Source organism: Brachyhypopomus gauderio, chromosome 1 (assembly GCF_052324685.1).
Source record: "Brachyhypopomus gauderio isolate BG-103 chromosome 1, BGAUD_0.2, whole genome shotgun sequence".
Lineage (NCBI taxonomy): Eukaryota > Metazoa > Chordata > Actinopteri > Gymnotiformes > Hypopomidae > Brachyhypopomus > Brachyhypopomus gauderio.
In genome coordinates this window covers 48,187,133-48,205,280 of record NC_135211.1, presented here as the reverse complement: position 1 = coordinate 48,205,280, position 18,148 = coordinate 48,187,133, and the positions used below count along the sequence as shown (strand labels likewise).

Below are 18,148 nucleotides of genomic sequence, written 5' to 3'. Positions count from 1 at the left end.
GTGTGTGTGTGTGTGTGTGTGTGTGTGTGTGTGTGTGTGTGTGTGTGTGTGTATAGAAGCTGCAGTGCTGTTCACTGTGTGGCCACCAGGGCCACTGGTTGAAGAGCTGCCCCAATCGGCCCTGCTCCAACTGTTTCCTGCCCGGACACTCGTACGACTCCTGCCTGGAGAGACCCTACTGGCACAAACACTGTCACCGCTGCTCCATGACCGGACACTTCATCAATGTGAGTGTGTGTGTGTGAGCGAGAGAGGGAGAGGGACTTGGGAAAGGAGGTCACAGTCTGTGTGTGGGTAGAAGTGAGTTTCTTGCTAAATGCAAGGAGAGGGGTGTGTGTGTGTGTGTGGGCGCGCGCATCCTTCCCCTGGGTGGTTCTTCCTCTCATTAAGACAGACGCTTCACAGGCTGTGGGTGTGACACACACACACACGCACGCACGCACACACAGACACACTGTTCACCACTCCTGACAAGAACCCGAGAGAGAGACGAAGAGAGACAGAGAGAGAGAGAGAGAGAGAGAGAGAGAGAGAGAGAGAGAGAGAGAGAGAGAGAGAGAGAGAGAGAGAGAGAGAGAGAGAGAGAGAGCGACAGCACAGGGCTTTATGTGACTTAGCTGCAGGGATGTGGTGATGGTGGGTGGAGAATGGTGATGGAGTCGGGGTGTTTACAGTGCACTCGAACCTAAACCTCAGAGACTGCGGAAGAAACCAGAAACCCCTCTTATAGAAAACAACGACCACGACTAACCCCCCCCCACCCCCCACCTCCTCCTCATCCTCCGTCTGAGAACGGCAGTCTGGTCATAGTGTTGGTTAAAAGGTTAAACATTGTGTAACACTGTGTGTGTAACACTGTAACACTGCATGAAGCAGCCTTGTGTCGGCTGGACTGTCCTCCGATTTCTAGACTGAGAAGGGACACTAGGGACATAGGGACACTTCAGAGAACACAACCAAATCACTTTTGTAACTGGCTCTGAATAAGAGTGTGCGTGCGTGCGCGTGTGTGTACGTGTGCGCGTGTGTGGTATGGAGCCCAGTGCTTTCATAATTTTTTGTGTTCAAAGTTACAACAGTAGAAGTTATGTTATCTATCGTTGTGATGGGTTTACAGCTAACGGACCATTTTCTGAACCCCGTGTTGTGCATGAATAGCAGTGAGAACAATCGTCTGTGTTCTGGTCAGCAGCTGTGAACGTGTTGCGTATTTGAACGCACCATAACTGTTGAGGGAGTTTCACAGAAGAGTAGTTTGTAGTGAGGGTAACCTGCTAAAAACACTAACGGCTTGAGAAGGAAATACGTGGTGGACCTGACCACGCTGACCACACAGACCACACAGACCACACTGACCACGCAGACCATGCAGTCCACGCAGACCACACACACACCATGCAGACCACACTGACCACGCAGACCAGACTGACCACACACACACCACACAGACCACACGCACATGCAGACCACACTGACCACGCAGACCAGACTGACCACACACACACACGCACACACCACACAGACCACACACACCGCACACACATGCAGACCACACTGACCACGCAGACCACACTAACAACACACACACCACACTGACAACATATACCACGCTGACCATGCTGACCTTGCAGACCACACACACCCCATGCAGACCACACTGACCACGCAGACCACACACACATGCAGACCACACACACATGCAGACCACACTGACCACGCAGACCACACACACATGCAGACCACACACACATGTAGACCACACTGACCACGCAGACCACACACACATGCAGACCACACACACATGCAGACCACACACACATGCAGACCACACTGACCATGCAGACCACACTGACCACGCAGACCACACACACATGCAGACCACACACACATGCAGACCACACACACATGCAGACCACACTGACCACGCAGACCACACACACATGCAGACCACACTGACCACGCAGACCACACACACATGCAGACCACACACACATGCAGACCACACATACATGCAGACCACACTGACCACGCAGACCACACACACATGCAGACCACACATACATGCAGACCACACTGACCACGCAGACCACACTAACCACACACACCACACTGACAACACTGACAACATGACAACATGCCACACTGACCATGCTGAGCCTGGTTCTCTCTCCCATTCAGGTTCTTTCTCTCTCTCTCTCTCTCTCTCTCTCTCTCTTTCCTGCCCTTACCCTTCTCTTCCTCATGCACTAGCGTTCCCATAGCAGCTCGGTCTTTTGGTGTGTGTGTTTTCAGTCTTAATGGTGGGTTCAGCATCAGAGGGGAACAGTTTTCTCAGTTTAAATGTGCAGTGTGTGTGTCTGTGTGTGTGTGTGTGTGTGTGTCTGTGTCTGTGTGTGTGTGTCTGATTCTCTGTACTGTCACCCCCTGTCTATTGTCACTATTATAATATATTTAATTTAATTTAAGGGCCTTCAGTATATAACTTGCTCTCTCTGTTTCTCCACAGGACTGCCCAGAAAACTGGAGACAGTACCATCTCACAGTAAGATAAGCTGTGTGTGTGTGTGTGTGTGTGTGTGTGTGTGTGTGTGTGTGTGTGTGTGTGTGTGTGTGTGTGTGTGTGTGTGTGTGAGATTAGCTTTTCAGAACTCAACATAAAGACGTGCCACCCTCTTTGTCTTTTTTCTCTTCCTCTCTGTATGTCTGTCTGTCTCTCTCTCTCTCTCTCTGAGTGTCTCTGTCTCTCCTTGTCTCTGTCTCTCTCTCCGTGTCTCATTCTCAATCTTGCTTCTCTCCCGTGTGTCAAATTGGTCCTTCTGTGAAACACATTGTGTGACCGAAGTCTCACCATTGCTTTGTAGGAGACGTGGCCTTTGCGTTTTAGTTTCTATATCAGGATTCGTACATGCATATTTGTAGAGATTTTAATTCGTTAATTGACCCTGGGTGCCTGCACCGGAGAGTGAATTTGATTGTTTATTTGTGGAGTGTGTGTGTTTTGCCAAGGAACAGCCTGAAAGTAGTAATTGTCAAACTCACTAAGCGTCGTCTCCCCAAAGAATCATGGGGTGGAGAAGACACATGACAGTCACACACACACACACACACACACACACACACACACACACACATATACACACACACACACACACACACACACTCACTCTCTCTCTCACTCTCTCTCTCTCTCTCTCTCTCTCTCTCTCTCTCTCTCCTCTGGAATATAGACCTCAGTCTAAGAGAAAGGAGCAGGTTGTTTGTCAATTAAAAGACGTGATAAAGCATGAAATGGGCTGCCAGAAACGCATGGTGGCAGGCAGTCACTCGACCTGACACACACACACACACACACACACATACACACAGTCTAATTAGCTAGCCTGTCTAATGAAAAGGCCATGCTGTTAGCACTAGCCTAGTGCACACAAAAAGAAATTGTGTGCGTGAGTGAGAGATGGAGGGTGTGAGAGGAAGGAACCCACTTTTATTTCTCTCTTTTTCACTTCCCTGAATGTTCCAGCAGCAGTACCCTGTGTGAGGGAGAGATAGAGAGAGAGAGAGAGAGAGAGAGAGAGAGAGAGAGAGAGAGAGAGAGAGAGAGAGAGAGTGTGTGTACATGGGCCCGGCTGGTTCTGCTGCTAGCTCTGGACGAGCCCGGTGGTTCCGCTGGGTTGTGCCCATCTGCTGGGTACGTCCTGTCCTCTGGGCCCTGCCCCGCAGACTGAGTGTGTAAACGCGGTTAAATGGACTTACCCTCAACAGACGGCGTTTAAGGCCTTTAAACTATCGGAGACTCGAGGGCTCGAAGTTAAATATGGTGCAGGTACGTGCGTGCGCGTGCATGTGTGTGTGTGTGTGTTTGTGTGTGTGTGTATAGCCACGCTGCTTTGGGGATCTGTGCCCTGTCGCTCTGTGCTAGGCCCAGTCAGGTGTGAAAAGGCATTCTGTCAGACCAGTCCTTGCTACTGGGTCTATTTATTGCGTGCGTGTGTGTGTGTGTGTGTGTGTGTGGCCCGCACCTGTCTTCGCTAACAAACAACCTCCCAAGTCCACTGACTGCCACAAAACCCAGGAGACAGAGAGAGAGAGAGAGAGAGAGAGGAGAGAGAGAGAGAGAGAGAGAGAGAGAGAGAGAGAGAGAGTGTGTGTGCAAGAATAAGAAAGAAAGGGAAAATGAGAAAGAAAAGATGGAGATGTTTGGTATTAGTAAATATTGTTTCCAAAGTATACATGTTCAACCACATCATAAAAACAGCGATGGTGCATTGTTTGGGAGAGAAAGAATTTAGGATTGGAACTAGCTGCATGTTGTCATCGTCAGTATTTTCCTGTGAATCACTCATGATGACTACTGAATGCTGATTTCTCTAGATCAGAAGACCAGGAGCCTGGACTTTACATTTCAACGCTACTACTGTTAAAAATGTAAAATTTAATGAAGTGAAGTACCGTCATTCGACATTTGAGCAGCTATGGTGTGTTGTGACCTCTGTTTTAATACGCAAACACAGACAAAGTTTGAAGGCCCCACTTTATTCCGTCAAATAAAACAGTTTCCCAACAGCTTAGTCTTCAAGCAGATTTACCGCTCGTCGTGAGGGAATTTTGACGGGCGATTTAGACGGTCAAACCCGAAAATGTATCGGGTTTTTATCAGATTAATCGACGCTTCGTCTGTTTAATCGAAAGGTCGTTGCAAACACAACCAAACAACCTCGAGGGGGGGTGGGGGGTGGGTGTCGCTCGCGCTGAAACCGAGTCTCGCGCGTCCGCAATACTGCCGCTTTCCTCGAGCGATGAAGGAGAGTTAAACCGAGAGAAGCGGCGAATAAGAGTACAAATCGAGAAAGACGGGTTTTAATTTTTTTTGAGAGAGAGAGAGAGAGAAATGTCACGTCCCGTTTTTGTGAGCGGTTATCAATGGTGTGGGCTCACAGCGCCATCTAGTGTCGAAGTGTAGATCGTGTGGAGGAAGACTCGTATTACTCTGATTCGTTGTTCTGTATTGGTGGGGTTGTTTGTTTTCCACCATGTTGTAGGCCCAACATCAGACAGTGTCACTTAGCTCGCACATTTGAATATTACCACCACAGAAGCGTGCTTATTTCATGTTTCATGCTTGCACTGAGCAATATATTGATTTGTCAAAGGGGGAAGCTGATGCGAGTGTGGGTGGGCAGTAGGCTACTGGAGGAGTTCCCTGACATTTTAGTTTGTGTGTGTATTGATTGTTAGACCAGGACGAACATCTCAGCAGGGCGTCTTGTCAGAATGCCGTACTCTGCTTGTAGATAAAGCCATTCTGTCTCTCACTCCTTCCCCATCACTCTATCTTGTTCTGCTCTCTCCTCCATCTCTCTCTCTCTCTCTCTGTCCACTCCCTCTTATTCTTTGATGCTTTATTTGATTCTTATTCTCTTCCTGTTGTACACACGCTAGTATAAAGTCACCTCATCTCTGATGTCACTTTCGACCAAAATGTAACCGTAACTCATTAAGAGCAATCCAAAGAAGCCGCTCTCTCTTACTAAATACATGGCAGTCAGGTCAGTTTCATTGCAGACATTTACAGTATGTACATGATAAATTCTGATGAATTTGGTAGTTGAATTGAACAGTAGGTGGAGTCCTGTCCTGAGGGACTGAATGACACTGTCCACCACACTGTCCGAATGGTGCTGACCCAAGATCAGCTACACGTGTTTGCTTTGTGTGCTTCAGCTGAAAGTGTACATTTATTTTTTTGCAGTCAAATTGAAGATATTTCCATTAAATTAGTCACGTTTGGTTTATTATTGTATTTCTATTTTATGGTAAGTTGAGATCATGGGGTGAGATTGTTGACATTTGAATTAGGGTTTATTTCTCTCCTGAGAAATTTATTTCATAATTAATTTTATGCATACTCTTTACTGTGACTACACAGTGAAGGAAGCTTTGTTTGCAGGAGTCCAGACATGAGCGGTTGGTTGTCTCGTATTGACCCGTGTTGTCTGTTGTGTCGTTATGAACTTTGAATGTGAGCGATTAACGTGCTGACTGTTCAGTATGAATCTTTAACACAAAATAAAAATACAAAATACCGATGGGCTCGTAGAGAAGGAGAACACGTTTGCAGTGTTCTGTTTTGTCTCAGAGTTTCTTTTCGACCTCTGATGTGTATAGCGGTGTAAAGTAAACTTTACATTTTAATGAGGACAGAAAGCTTAGGTGAATGACAGTGGGTTATAATTATTCATGAACTTGGTCTTTACAGAGCAGGAATTCCTGCAGACTTCAGGACATTTATGAGCGTAGTTCACAGTCTGCCCCTCCACCCGGCCCCGCACAGCCCGAAGTGGCCGCTTCGTCTCGCTGGGGACCTGAACCGCAGGTTGAGGTCGCCTCCTAGTGGCGATGGTGGGAATAGCCCTCCAAATGGGCATTTCTGATTCCATTGTGGCAAATTAATCCTTTGACTTTCAGTCATGCATGGCAAATGTTAAGAGTGTGGTGTGTCTGCGCGCTGTGTGTGTGCGCGCGCGCGTGCACCCACGTTTGTGGCATGGTGCAGTGATCGACACTGTGTGTGCCGACATGCAAATGATGTTTGTAATTAAGTGTACCTTGCTAATTGTAGCATATTTAAATTCCAAATGTGTTGAGCTCCTCCTTTGTTGCCCTTGCGGAGAATATTCTGCTCCGCCTGGCAAAGTGGCTGTGACTCTGAACTCCAGAGGTGCGTGTCTGCTCCCTCTCTCCCTCTCCCTCTTCCTCCCTCTCTCCCTCTTCCTCCCTCTCTCCCTCTCCCTCTTCCTCCCTCTCTCCCCCTCCCTCTCCCTCTTCCTCTTCCTCCCTCTCTCCCTCTCCCTCTTCCTCCCTCTCTCCTCTCCCTCTTCCTCCCTCTCTCCCTCTCCCTCTTCCTCCCTCTCTCCTCTCCCTCTTCCTCTTCCTCCCTCTCTCCCTCTCCCTCTTCCTCCCTCTCTCCTCTCCCTCTTCCTCTTCCTCCCTCTCTCCCCTCCCTCGTCCTCTTCCTCCCTTCTTTTCTCACCAGGACTCGCCAGGACTCCACATCGTCTCATGTAAGGCGTCTCGCTGCTGTGGAGCACGAGAGCGGAGAGACACACGGGAGCCGTTTCCATACCTCTCAGACTGGGGAAGCGTGCTGGGAGTGTTGGGAACGCTGAGCGTGCTGGGAGTGTGGGGAGTGTTGGGCGTGCTGGGAGCGTTGGGAGTGTGGGGAGTGTGGGGCGCATGCTGGCGTGGGCAACGTGAGCGAGCTTGTCGGGTTGCTGTCGTCCAGCACGGCCGTAGTCGGGCAGCGTCACGACTAACGTGGTCGGAGGACAGTGATTGGCTGGGACGGTACATGAGCCGTGATCTCACTGCTCCAAGGACCACGCTGGGAGACGTGCACAAGGCCCGTCGGAGTTTGACCCAAGGCCTCGAGCACGCTGACCCGCCCAGCGGAGCGCGGCGTGTTGATCCTCGTCAGCGCTGTTTTGGCTGATCGACACTCGTTGAATCAGTGTTGGAAGTCCACGTTTGAAGGCGTTTTCTGATTGGCTGTTCACTCTAAATTTTACAAGATGACATGAATGTAAACTGCATAAGAGTTTTTTTTTGTGCATTGTGGCTTGCTCTGCCAAAACGTTATCCTTTTGCTCCACAGAAACATGTATACAGGCGAAATGATGCTGTTCTAAGCACACATGAACATTTGTCATTATCTTGACATTACCGTGTGTAATTTTAGGGAAGGCGTCAGTCGCAGTAGAGGGCGGAGTCTCCCAGGACTCAGTGTAGTCCTTCATACATGATTCTTTAGTGGCAGTGTGGCATGTGTCCAGCTTCAGACAGCAGCACAAGACCCGATGAGTTGAGCCCAGAGCCCTGGAGCTGGGTGTCAGCTGACACACGCCGTGCCTCCATTGGCTTAGACGTTTTGGACGCCGCCTGCAGATTGGCGTATTGGCTGCCATGTGCGACCCACTTTAGAGGGGCACGGACTGACTCTTAGTGTGTGTGTGTGTGTGTGTGTGTGTGTGTGTTAGAAAGACAGGCTTTATGTTTATGCACATGTGCATGAGAGTGTGTCAGTATGCAACTATGTGTCATGGGAGCCATCACACACACACATGGCTGAAGTAGCTTTTCCTCACAGTAGTGTACACACACACACACACACACACACACACACACACACACACACACTTCATCTGTCTCTCACTCCTCCGCTGGTTTGGAGAATAGTTTCTGGTTATCAGTCGGATGGCAGCTGTGTGTGTGTGTGTGTGTGTGTGCGAGCGTGTGCGTGCGTGCGTGTGTGTGCGTACATGTGTGTGTGTGTGCGCGTGTGTGCGTGAGGGCACAGGGCACGGCATGAGCGACCAGAGGTCGATAGCATTACAAGGTGCGTGTACATGAGCGTAAGAGAGAGAGGGAGACTGTGTGTGTGTGTGTGTGTGTGTGTGTGTGTGTGTGTGTGTGTGTGTGTGTGTGTGTGTAGACTGCCAGTTTCTTCTCACTGCATTTGAATGACAAAGGCGAGGGGGCTGGTCTGGAAATGGGGAAACAGGGTTATCTGTTCACTTCCTCTAGCATAGTGCAGCCCCTCATCCACCCGGCTCAGGACACCACCCGACCATGGAGGGAGAGAGAGAGGGGGAGAGAGAGAGGGAGGGAGGGAGGGAGAGAGAGAGAGAGGGAGAGAGAGGGAGAGAGGGAGGGAGGGAGAGAGAGAGAGAGAGAGGGAGAGAGAGAGAGAGGGAGAGAGAGAGAGAGAGGGAGGAAGAGAGAGGGAGGGAGGGAGGGAGAGGGAGGGAGAGAGAGAGAGAGAGAGAGGGAGAGAGAGAGAGGGAGGAAGAGAGAGGGTAGGAGGGAGAGAGGGAGAGGGAGGGAGAGGAGAATTTGAGTGCCTACAGCAACACAGAATGGTCAGTATGACACTGGAGCACAAGCCACATGCTTACACACACACACACACACACACACACACAGCCTTTGTTGTTGCCTGGTTGGCGTGGATCCCTCCATGAGTATCCCACTTTTCCTTAGGAGGGATTTGCTGAGGTGTTCCCTTTAGCTGAAGGCTGGATGAAGTACACACACAAACACACACACACACACACACACACACACACACGGTCAACAGTGGTACACAGCTGACTGGAGTTCAGTTCAACACACACGTGGTACACCACTGACTGGAGTTCAGTACAACATACACACACACACACACACACACACACGTGGTACACCACTGACTGGAGTTCAGTACAACACACACACACACACACACACACACACACACACGTGGTACACAGCTGACTGGAGTTCATCTCCTACAGTCACACCTCCACAGTTGTGTTTCAGACAGATTTTTCTGGAGCATATACGAAACTGCCCAAAAAAAACCTAATCCATCAAGCACACATATATTGTTTACTTTGGGAGTGTGTGTGTGTGGGTGTATGTGTGTTTATGAATGTGTGTGTGTGTGTGTGTGTGTTCCATGACTGTACTGGTTGCAGTTGATTTTGATGTGGGTTTAAGGATTAGCGATGTCTCCACCGGCAGCCAAGGTGATTGGTGGGTTACGAGGAGCTGCGTGTGTGTGTGTGTATGGTTAAGCGCGTGCATGTAGATGTACCAACAAACCCCCAGCGCCATGGGGCATCGTGGGATTATTTTAATTAGTCAGCGTAATTATTGCCATATATTGTGTTCCGGTCCACTTCATTAGGGAGAAGCAGTTGGATTTCAGCAGCGCTCACTGGACCCGCCATCATCGCCCGTCATTATTAGCAATCCTGATGGACCAGAAAAATGCTGTATGCAAATTGGCTGGTGTGTAATTCCCCAGGGTGTCCTCCGGGGGGCAGCACCTCCAGCGCGGCTTCTCTGGGTTCAGGTCAGCCCTGCTGGGCCTCCGTTACAAGCGGTAGCCGTGTTTTCCGGTCCGGATGCTGGCTTGACGCTTCCAGAGATTCTGCCGGACTGCTACCGTAGAGACATGTGGAATCATGTTTCTATGGAACTGCTTGTTGTTATATGAATCGCGTTTGGGTGGAATGACAAAATGGCGCGAACAGTCATGTATGAACATATACAGTCATGGATGATCACATACCATCATGTATGATCATATACAGTCATGGATGATCATGTACCATCATGTATGAACATATACAGTCATGGATGATCACATACCATCATGTATGAACATATACAGTCATGGATGATCATGTACCATCATGTATGAACATATACAGTCATGGATGATCATGTACCATCATGTATGAACATATACAGTCATGGATGATCACATACCGTCATGTATGAACATATACAGTCATGGATGATCACATACCGTCATGTATGAACATATACAGTCATGGATGATCATGTACCATCATGTATGAACATATACAGTCATGGATGATCATGTACCGTCATGTATGAACATATACCGTCATGGATGAACATGTACCGTCATGTATGATCATATACAGTCATGGATGATCACATACCGTCATGTATGATCATATACAGTCATGGATGATCACATACCGTCATGTATGAACATATACAGTCATGGATGATCATGTACCGTCATGTATGAACATATACCGTCATGGATGATCACGTACCGTCATGTATGATCATATACCGTCATGTATGATCACATACCGTCATGTATGAACATATACCGTCATGGATGAACATGTACCGTCATGTATGATCATGTACCGTCATGTATGATCATGTACCGTCATGTATGAACATATACCGTCATGGATGAACATATACCGTCATGGATGATCACATACCATCATGTATGATCATATACAGTCATGGATGATCACATACCATCATGTATGAACATATACAGTCATGGATGATCACATACCATCATGTTTGATCATATACAGTCATGGATGATCACATACCATCATGTATGAACATATACAGTCATGGATGATCACATACCATCATGTATGATCATATACAGTCATGGATGATCACATACCATCATGTATGAACATATACAGTCATGGATGATCACATACCATCATGTATGATCATATACAGTCATGGATGCTCATATCGTCATGTATGATCATATACAGTCATGGATGATCACATACCATCATGTATGATCACATACAGTCATGGATGATCACATACCGTCATGTATGAACATATACAGTCATGGATGATCATGTACCGTCATGGATGATCACATACCATCATGTATGAACATATACAGTCATGGATGATCACATACCATCATGTATGATCATATACAGTCATGGATGATCACATACCATCATGTATGAACATATACAGTCATGGATGATCACATACCATCATGTATGATCATATACAGTCATGGATGCTCATATCGTCATGTATGATCATATACAGTCATGTATGATCACATACCATCATGTATGATCATATACAGTCATGGATGATCACATACCATCATATATGATCATATACAGTCATGGATGATCACATACCATCATGTATGATCATATACAGTCACGGATGCTCATATATCGTATGATCATATACAGTCATGGATGATCACATACCATCATGTATGATCATATACAGTCATGGATGATCACATACCATCATGTATGATCATATACAGTCACGGATGCTCATATACAGTCATGTATGATCATGTACCGTCATGTATGATCATGTACCGTCATGTATGATCATGTACTGTCATGTATGATCACATAGACATGGATGATCATATATTGTCATGTATGATCATATACCGTCATGTATGATCATGTACCGTCATGTATGATCACGTACCGTCATGGATGATCACGTACCGTCATGTATGATCCTATACCGTCATGTATGATCACATACAGACATGGATGATCACGTACCGTCATGTACGATCCTATACCGTCATGTATGATCACATACAGACATGGATGATCACGTACCGTCATGTATGATCATATACCGTCATGTATGATCACATACAGACATGGATGATCATATATCGTCATGTATGATCACATACCGTCATGTATGATCACGTACCGTCATGGATGATCACGTACCGTCATGTATGATCACGTACCGTCATGGATGCTCACATACCGTCATGTATGATCATATACAGTCATGGATGATCACATACCGTCATGTATGCTCATATACCGTCATGTATGCTCATATTCCCTCATAGATGCTCATATACAGTCACTGTTTGGTAATGTCCTGTACCGGTTTGTTGTAATGCTAGGTGTGTGTTGGTGGAAGCATGGTGCAGTCTGGTTGCTCCGTGTCTCCTTTCTTGTTTGCTCACACACATTGAAAACGTAATCTGCCCGGCGACCCTCGGTGCCTGCTGCTTTTGTCATGACAGACACTGCGGGCCGGTCCTGGCGCTCGCCGGCGCACCAGCGTCACACTCTCACTGCTCCTGGGGGCTTGCAGGGCGGCGTTTATGTCCCGCGTTGTTGTGGGGGCTGCAGATAGTGCGTGTGCGTCCCGTGACCCTGTGAAAGCACACGCAGCCTCTTGGCCCCCTAACACAAGCGTATCTGAGACCACCCTCTGGCCAGCTAATCCGCTGTGATGGGGGGTGGCGATAGGGGGCACAAAGGCGGGGTAATTAATAGGGCTATAGAGCTTTATGCATGAAGGAGCCGGGAGGGGAGGGGGGCTCCCTCCCCCTCACTCTCCTCCTCCTGGTCACATGACCTCTGAGGTCAAGGGAAGGAGCATGAGCTCAAGGTCAAGGGAAGATCTGTGCGTGCGCGGGCCAATTTGCATGATGAGAGATGAGCACTGAGGGAGGGAGAGGATGAGCGAGGGATGAAGAGAAGAGGAGAGTGAGCAGGAAGAGATGGAAGGAGAGAGGGATAGAGACGGAGGGGGGGGAGTGGAGCACTTGAGACCGTTTAGAAGTGGTGACGGAGGGAGAGAGGGTTGTCAGGTGTGGGAGGTGGATGAAGGAGAGAGAGGTGGAGGTGATTGTGGCTCTCTGATCTGCTCATAGCCTTTTGTCAAAGGGGTGGAGAGGTGGGGGGGGGGGGGGGGTCTCCAGAGCCCGGGCTGGTAATCACCAACACACCTAATCACATTCAGCACTCCACCCATTTCCTCTCAGAGAGAGAGAGAGAGAGAGAGAGAGAGAGAGAGAGCTGTGTTTGAAGGTGTGGTGGAATCACGTGTGCTTGCTTTCCAAAAGCATTTGTGTCTATGAATGTGTGTGTAACCTGAACACCACGAGGAGACGCTAAAAGAGAATATGTGCATAGTTTTTGCACACACACACACACACACACATACACACACACCAGTCAGCTTACTCTCTTTATCAGACTGTATTTACGGAAGGCGATGGAGCGTGAAACGCCTTTGGGCTCCCCGGGACCAGATGGGCACACACACACACACACACACACACACACACACACACACACACACACACACACGTGCGCACACAGACAGCAACTTTCTCCAAAGGCAGTGTTATCAGTAGCGTATTACTGAGCCTTATTGATAGCCTCAGTAATCACTCTCTCCAATCTGCTTAATGGAAAGAAGAAATGGGAATGTGTATGAGAGAGAGAGGAGGGGGGAGAGAAAGAGGGAGAGTGAGTGAGGGAGCAAGAGAGAGAGAGAAAGAGAGAGAGAGAGAGGATGGAGACTGATGGACTGTAAGAGGCAACAATCACTCTTCTTCACGCTGTTCATAGGACAAGTGAATAAGGGGTAGTGGGGTAGAATAAGGGGTAAGAAAACAACCCCCACCCCAGCACAACCGCACAAGATGAACAAGGGGCCATACCTCCTATATTTAATAATAACCTGTGTGTGTGTGTGTGTGTGTGTGTGTGTGTGTGTGTGTGTGTGTGTGTGTGTGAGAGAGAGAGAGACCCTTGTTCTCAGTGTCTGTGTGTTTTCAGTACTGTATGCAGTTAACATCATGGTCGTTTACATGAGTTAGTGTTCTACCTCCAAATGTGGCTTTCTCACTTCCCTCCACTCTCTCTTTCTCTCCCTCCCCCCCTTTCTCCATCCCTCTCTCCTTCTCTCTCTCCCTCCCCCTTTCTCCATCTCTCTCTCCATCTCTCTCCCCCCCCTTTTTCTATCGCTCTCCCTCATCTCTCTCTCTCTCTCTCTCTCTCTCCCCTTTCTCCATCTCTCTCTCCCTCCCTCATCTCTCTCTCTCTCTCTCCCTCTCTCTCTCTCTGTCTCTCTTTCCCCCCCCTCTCTCTGTCTCTCTCTCTACCTCTCTCTCTCTCTCCCCCTCTCTCTCTCTGTCTCTCTCTCTCTCTATCTCTCTCTCCCTCTCTCTCTCTCCCAGACAGCGGTAGGTCCTCCAATCAAAGGTGTTCATCCAACGGTTTGCAGATCTCCTGCATACTGTTACAACTGTTCCAAGAAGGGACACTATGGACATGTGAGACACATACATACACACACACGCACACATACACACATACACCCGCACCACACACACACATACACACACACACCCACACCACTCACACACCACACCACACCACACACACATATACATAAACACACACACACACACACATACATACTCTCTGAAAGACCCAGATACACTCACGTTCATGACAGGACGGTGTTGTTGTGTGGAGGTGTTCTCTGGGTCAGAGTTCACCATGACGTGAGGGTCACTCCAGGTCCTGTTGGAGCAGCTACCTCCACTCTGCAGCTACAGCAGATATTAGTTCACAATCACATCTAGTATCATTAGAGAATCTATTTCTCTGCTTTATATTACCTAAATTGCATAACGAAAATAAACAAGCTAATAAATAAATAAATATATATAAATATATATAAACATAATGAACACACCACCCCTCTGCCTTTGGGATGAGACCTACATGTAGTTCTCACATGTGTGTGCATGTGTTTCTGCGTGTGTGTGTGTAGGAGTGTTCGGACAGGAGGATGTTTAACGGGACGTATCCCACGCTGCCCCTCATCTGCTTCTATGACACCCTGAAGGCCATTCGATATGCACAGAAATGTGCTCAGAAACGAGCCCAAGGTCAGCGAAGCCCTCTGATTGGCTGATTTGATTTGTATTATTAACATGTATATATACTGTATACAGTATGTGTGTATTGTGCAGAACTGAGTTAAGTATATTCGTCTGGCCCTCTTACACCATTCCAGTTTCTCATGTGGCCCCTTGGCACCCCTAGATTAACGTCACACAGAGCTACTGGTGGGAGAACCTGAAGGAGCCAGTCTCCTCCTCCTTCACAATGTGTTTAGAGCTCCCCCTGCTGGTGGCACCACCATCCGCTCATGCCCCCACCTCTATATGTCTATACCCCACCTCCAACGTCCTCTACATAAAGAAACACACTACAACAAACCAAAACAAGCAAACATCATAAACCACAGGGCCGTAATACACACACACACACACACACACACACACAGACGAGCTATGCTTGATGCATGTGGTTAATGTCTCTGAATCATCTGTTTGATTGTGTGCTGGTGCACGCGTGTCACAGAGCTCCAGGAGGCCGGCCTGTTGGGGTCCACTGAAGCCCCGCCCACCACTCAACCCCCCCGAAAGAAGAAGAAAACCAACCCTCAAAACGCCTTTTCCCCCTACACGCCCGCCGCACGCGCCCCCAAGAAACGGACCGCACACGCCCCCAAGAAACGGATCGCGCACACCCCCAAGCACCACCCGCACACGCCCGCCGGACCGAACCCGCCCGCCCACTGCCAAAAGGGCGTGCACACGCCAGCCCAGGAGGCCACGCCTCAGCTGCAGGGCAAGAAGAAGAACAGGAGGAAGAAGAAGAAGAACCAGATGGTGTTGGACAACGATGACTTCCCCCGCGGCACCGACGGAACAGCCACTCCTGCGAAACGTGGCCCACGCAGCCCCAGAATGCCGTTCAGCGCCGGGAAGAGCTCGGACAGGAGTAATAATAAGAAAAAGAACAGAGCGCAGAAGCGTGCGAAGATGGTGGCGGCCATGTGCGACACAGGAGTGCCCGACGAGAACCTGTTCATCATTAAACAAAGGAAACGGAGCAGATAGCCCTGCGCGTGTGTTTGTCTTGAGTGAATGAGTGCGTTAGAGAGAAAATGACAAGAGAAAAATATCTGAAAAATGTAACCAGGAATTTGCCTTGTCTCCCTCTACTGGTTAAATCCCAAAGTTCAGCGTCGTTTGTTAATTATCAGTATTAAAAAAAAACCTATGCCAAATGCTTTCAACTCAAATTTCAGGTTTTCTAAATTAAATCAGTTCCTGTGTGTAATGTTTTAATCACAATACAGAAAATTCAGCAGACCAACTTAACACCTTAAACCTGAACGCCTTCATTTTGACCCCGCCTCTATCTCCGCCCCCTTCCCCAGCTCCTCCCTCCCTATGTTGGGCGTGATGGTTACCTTGCTGCTCTGAATATTCTTTGGTGTTTGGGCACAAGAATATTGACATGATTCTTTCATGGTTTGACTTTAGGACTAATAGAAACTGCAGTACACGACTGAAGATCCTTCTTGTTCATACGTCGATAGGACGGTTCCATTTTCACCGTGTTCATGTGTACATACCTGTAGCTGTGTGCCGCAATAGGAAATAAATGCAGTTTTTTTGATAACCTGTTTACTGTTGTTTGTGTGGAAACGGTTTAGGACACATACTTCAGTACGTACTTACACTGTCGACTGTCACCCGCCAATCTTCTGGACTGATGTTTAGAGGCTTTTTGTGTTTGAGCTGTTCACTTTTGAGCTGTTGACGTTTGGTTTGGTCCGTGCTCTAGACATATGGAATCAGATTTGTGCCAAAATTATCAAACAAAACTTCTTAAATAGCAAACAAAATCAAAAACTCACGAGAGAAATAATGTTACTGAAGTGATAAAAATGTCAGCTCAAAAGCAAAACTCAAATCTCATTCTATACAAGCCTCATTTCATTTAATCGGGCCCTTCATAAACTGACATTTAATATTTTTTGTGACGTGTGGCCTCCTTTGCACTGACATGATAAACTATTGTCTTATGTAAGCTATTTAGGTCATAAATTGCTTTCCCGAAAGCATAATTTCGATGTTCAGATCTCTGATGCGTTTCTAGGCCTGGGGGGTGAGAGTGAGAGTTCACACTCTGTTTGTTTTTCCCTCTGCGGAGACACTCTTGTAAATCTGAGCCGTGCAGTGCGACCCGTATCCAAAGAGAAACACACCGTGTCCGGTGTTCGCTCTTCTTACCCGTCTGCTAGAGGATCCTCACACACAAACTCAACGCAGGCGTCTCTCTGGAATTTGGCAGAACTGTCGGAGATGAGTAAAGGATGGGTTACGACGACCGCACGCGCCACCCACGCTCGCGGGGTTCTCGCCTTTCCCTTTGTGAATCAGACCGAATCGGTCCCGCGAGCGTCCGCCGAGATTGCTTAACCTCGCGTGTTACCGTAACTCCAGACCACGTGCATTCCGCCCAACGCTGAGCCATCGCCTCCCCGAGTGCTTGGCGCGCTCCCTCGGGACTCATCGGCGCGAGACAGCTCTTCAAGCACTTACTTCTTTCTTTTCATGTTTTTTTTACATTTTGTAACCTACCTGTCACTTGGTGAAAAAGCACAAAATAAACGCAAAACATCAAGCGAGGGTGAAAAGGGGGGACGACGTCATCTATGAGTTGTGCGGCATCATATTAATGAGAAGAAATGTTGCTACGTCATGGGCTGCCCAGTGTTTTGCACCAGTGTCCATTTGTAATCGGAGCGAGCACGTCTCACTTTACACTTCACAGATTTAATCATTTCCAGTCGATGCGTAGTGATTGCTGGGGTTCAACATTTTCGAGTTCTAGCTTCTCTATCATCTGCCATCTGCAGAATTTAAAACAAATACTTGGTATTGTTTTGTACAGATTTGTAATCAGAGCAACACACAAAACAAGATGTGTTTTCCCAATATCTAATTTAAGGATGTCTTGATGGTTGTATATTTTTCAAAATGTTTGCATAGATATGCAAGCCCCAAAATATGAAAGTGATTATGTTCCTGCACAGCGTCTCCTGCAAAGCGCTGTACGCATCCGGTTTGTTAGACTTTAAATCTACGAGTAACAAATAATCATAGATTATTGCAACA

General features: G+C 47.9%; 1 protein-coding gene across 2 annotated transcripts in view; it reads left to right on the top strand.

The window, feature by feature from the left end:
• zcchc7 (zinc finger, CCHC domain containing 7) overlaps window positions 1-16,640 on the top strand; it is a 44,277-nt gene extending 27,637 nt beyond the window's left edge. For both annotated transcript variants that reach the window (XM_077017563.1, XM_077017572.1), the window contains exons 5-9: window positions 57-227; window positions 2,507-2,542; window positions 14,339-14,434; window positions 14,941-15,058; window positions 15,537-16,640. In XM_077017563.1, coding sequence (XP_076873678.1) covers window positions 57-227; window positions 2,507-2,542; window positions 14,339-14,434; window positions 14,941-15,058; window positions 15,537-16,078 — 963 coding nt within the window. In that variant the 3' untranslated portion in view covers window positions 16,079-16,640. The remainder of the gene's footprint in view (window positions 1-56; window positions 228-2,506; window positions 2,543-14,338; window positions 14,435-14,940; window positions 15,059-15,536) is intronic.
• The last annotated feature ends 1,508 nt before the right edge of the window (window positions 16,641-18,148 follow it).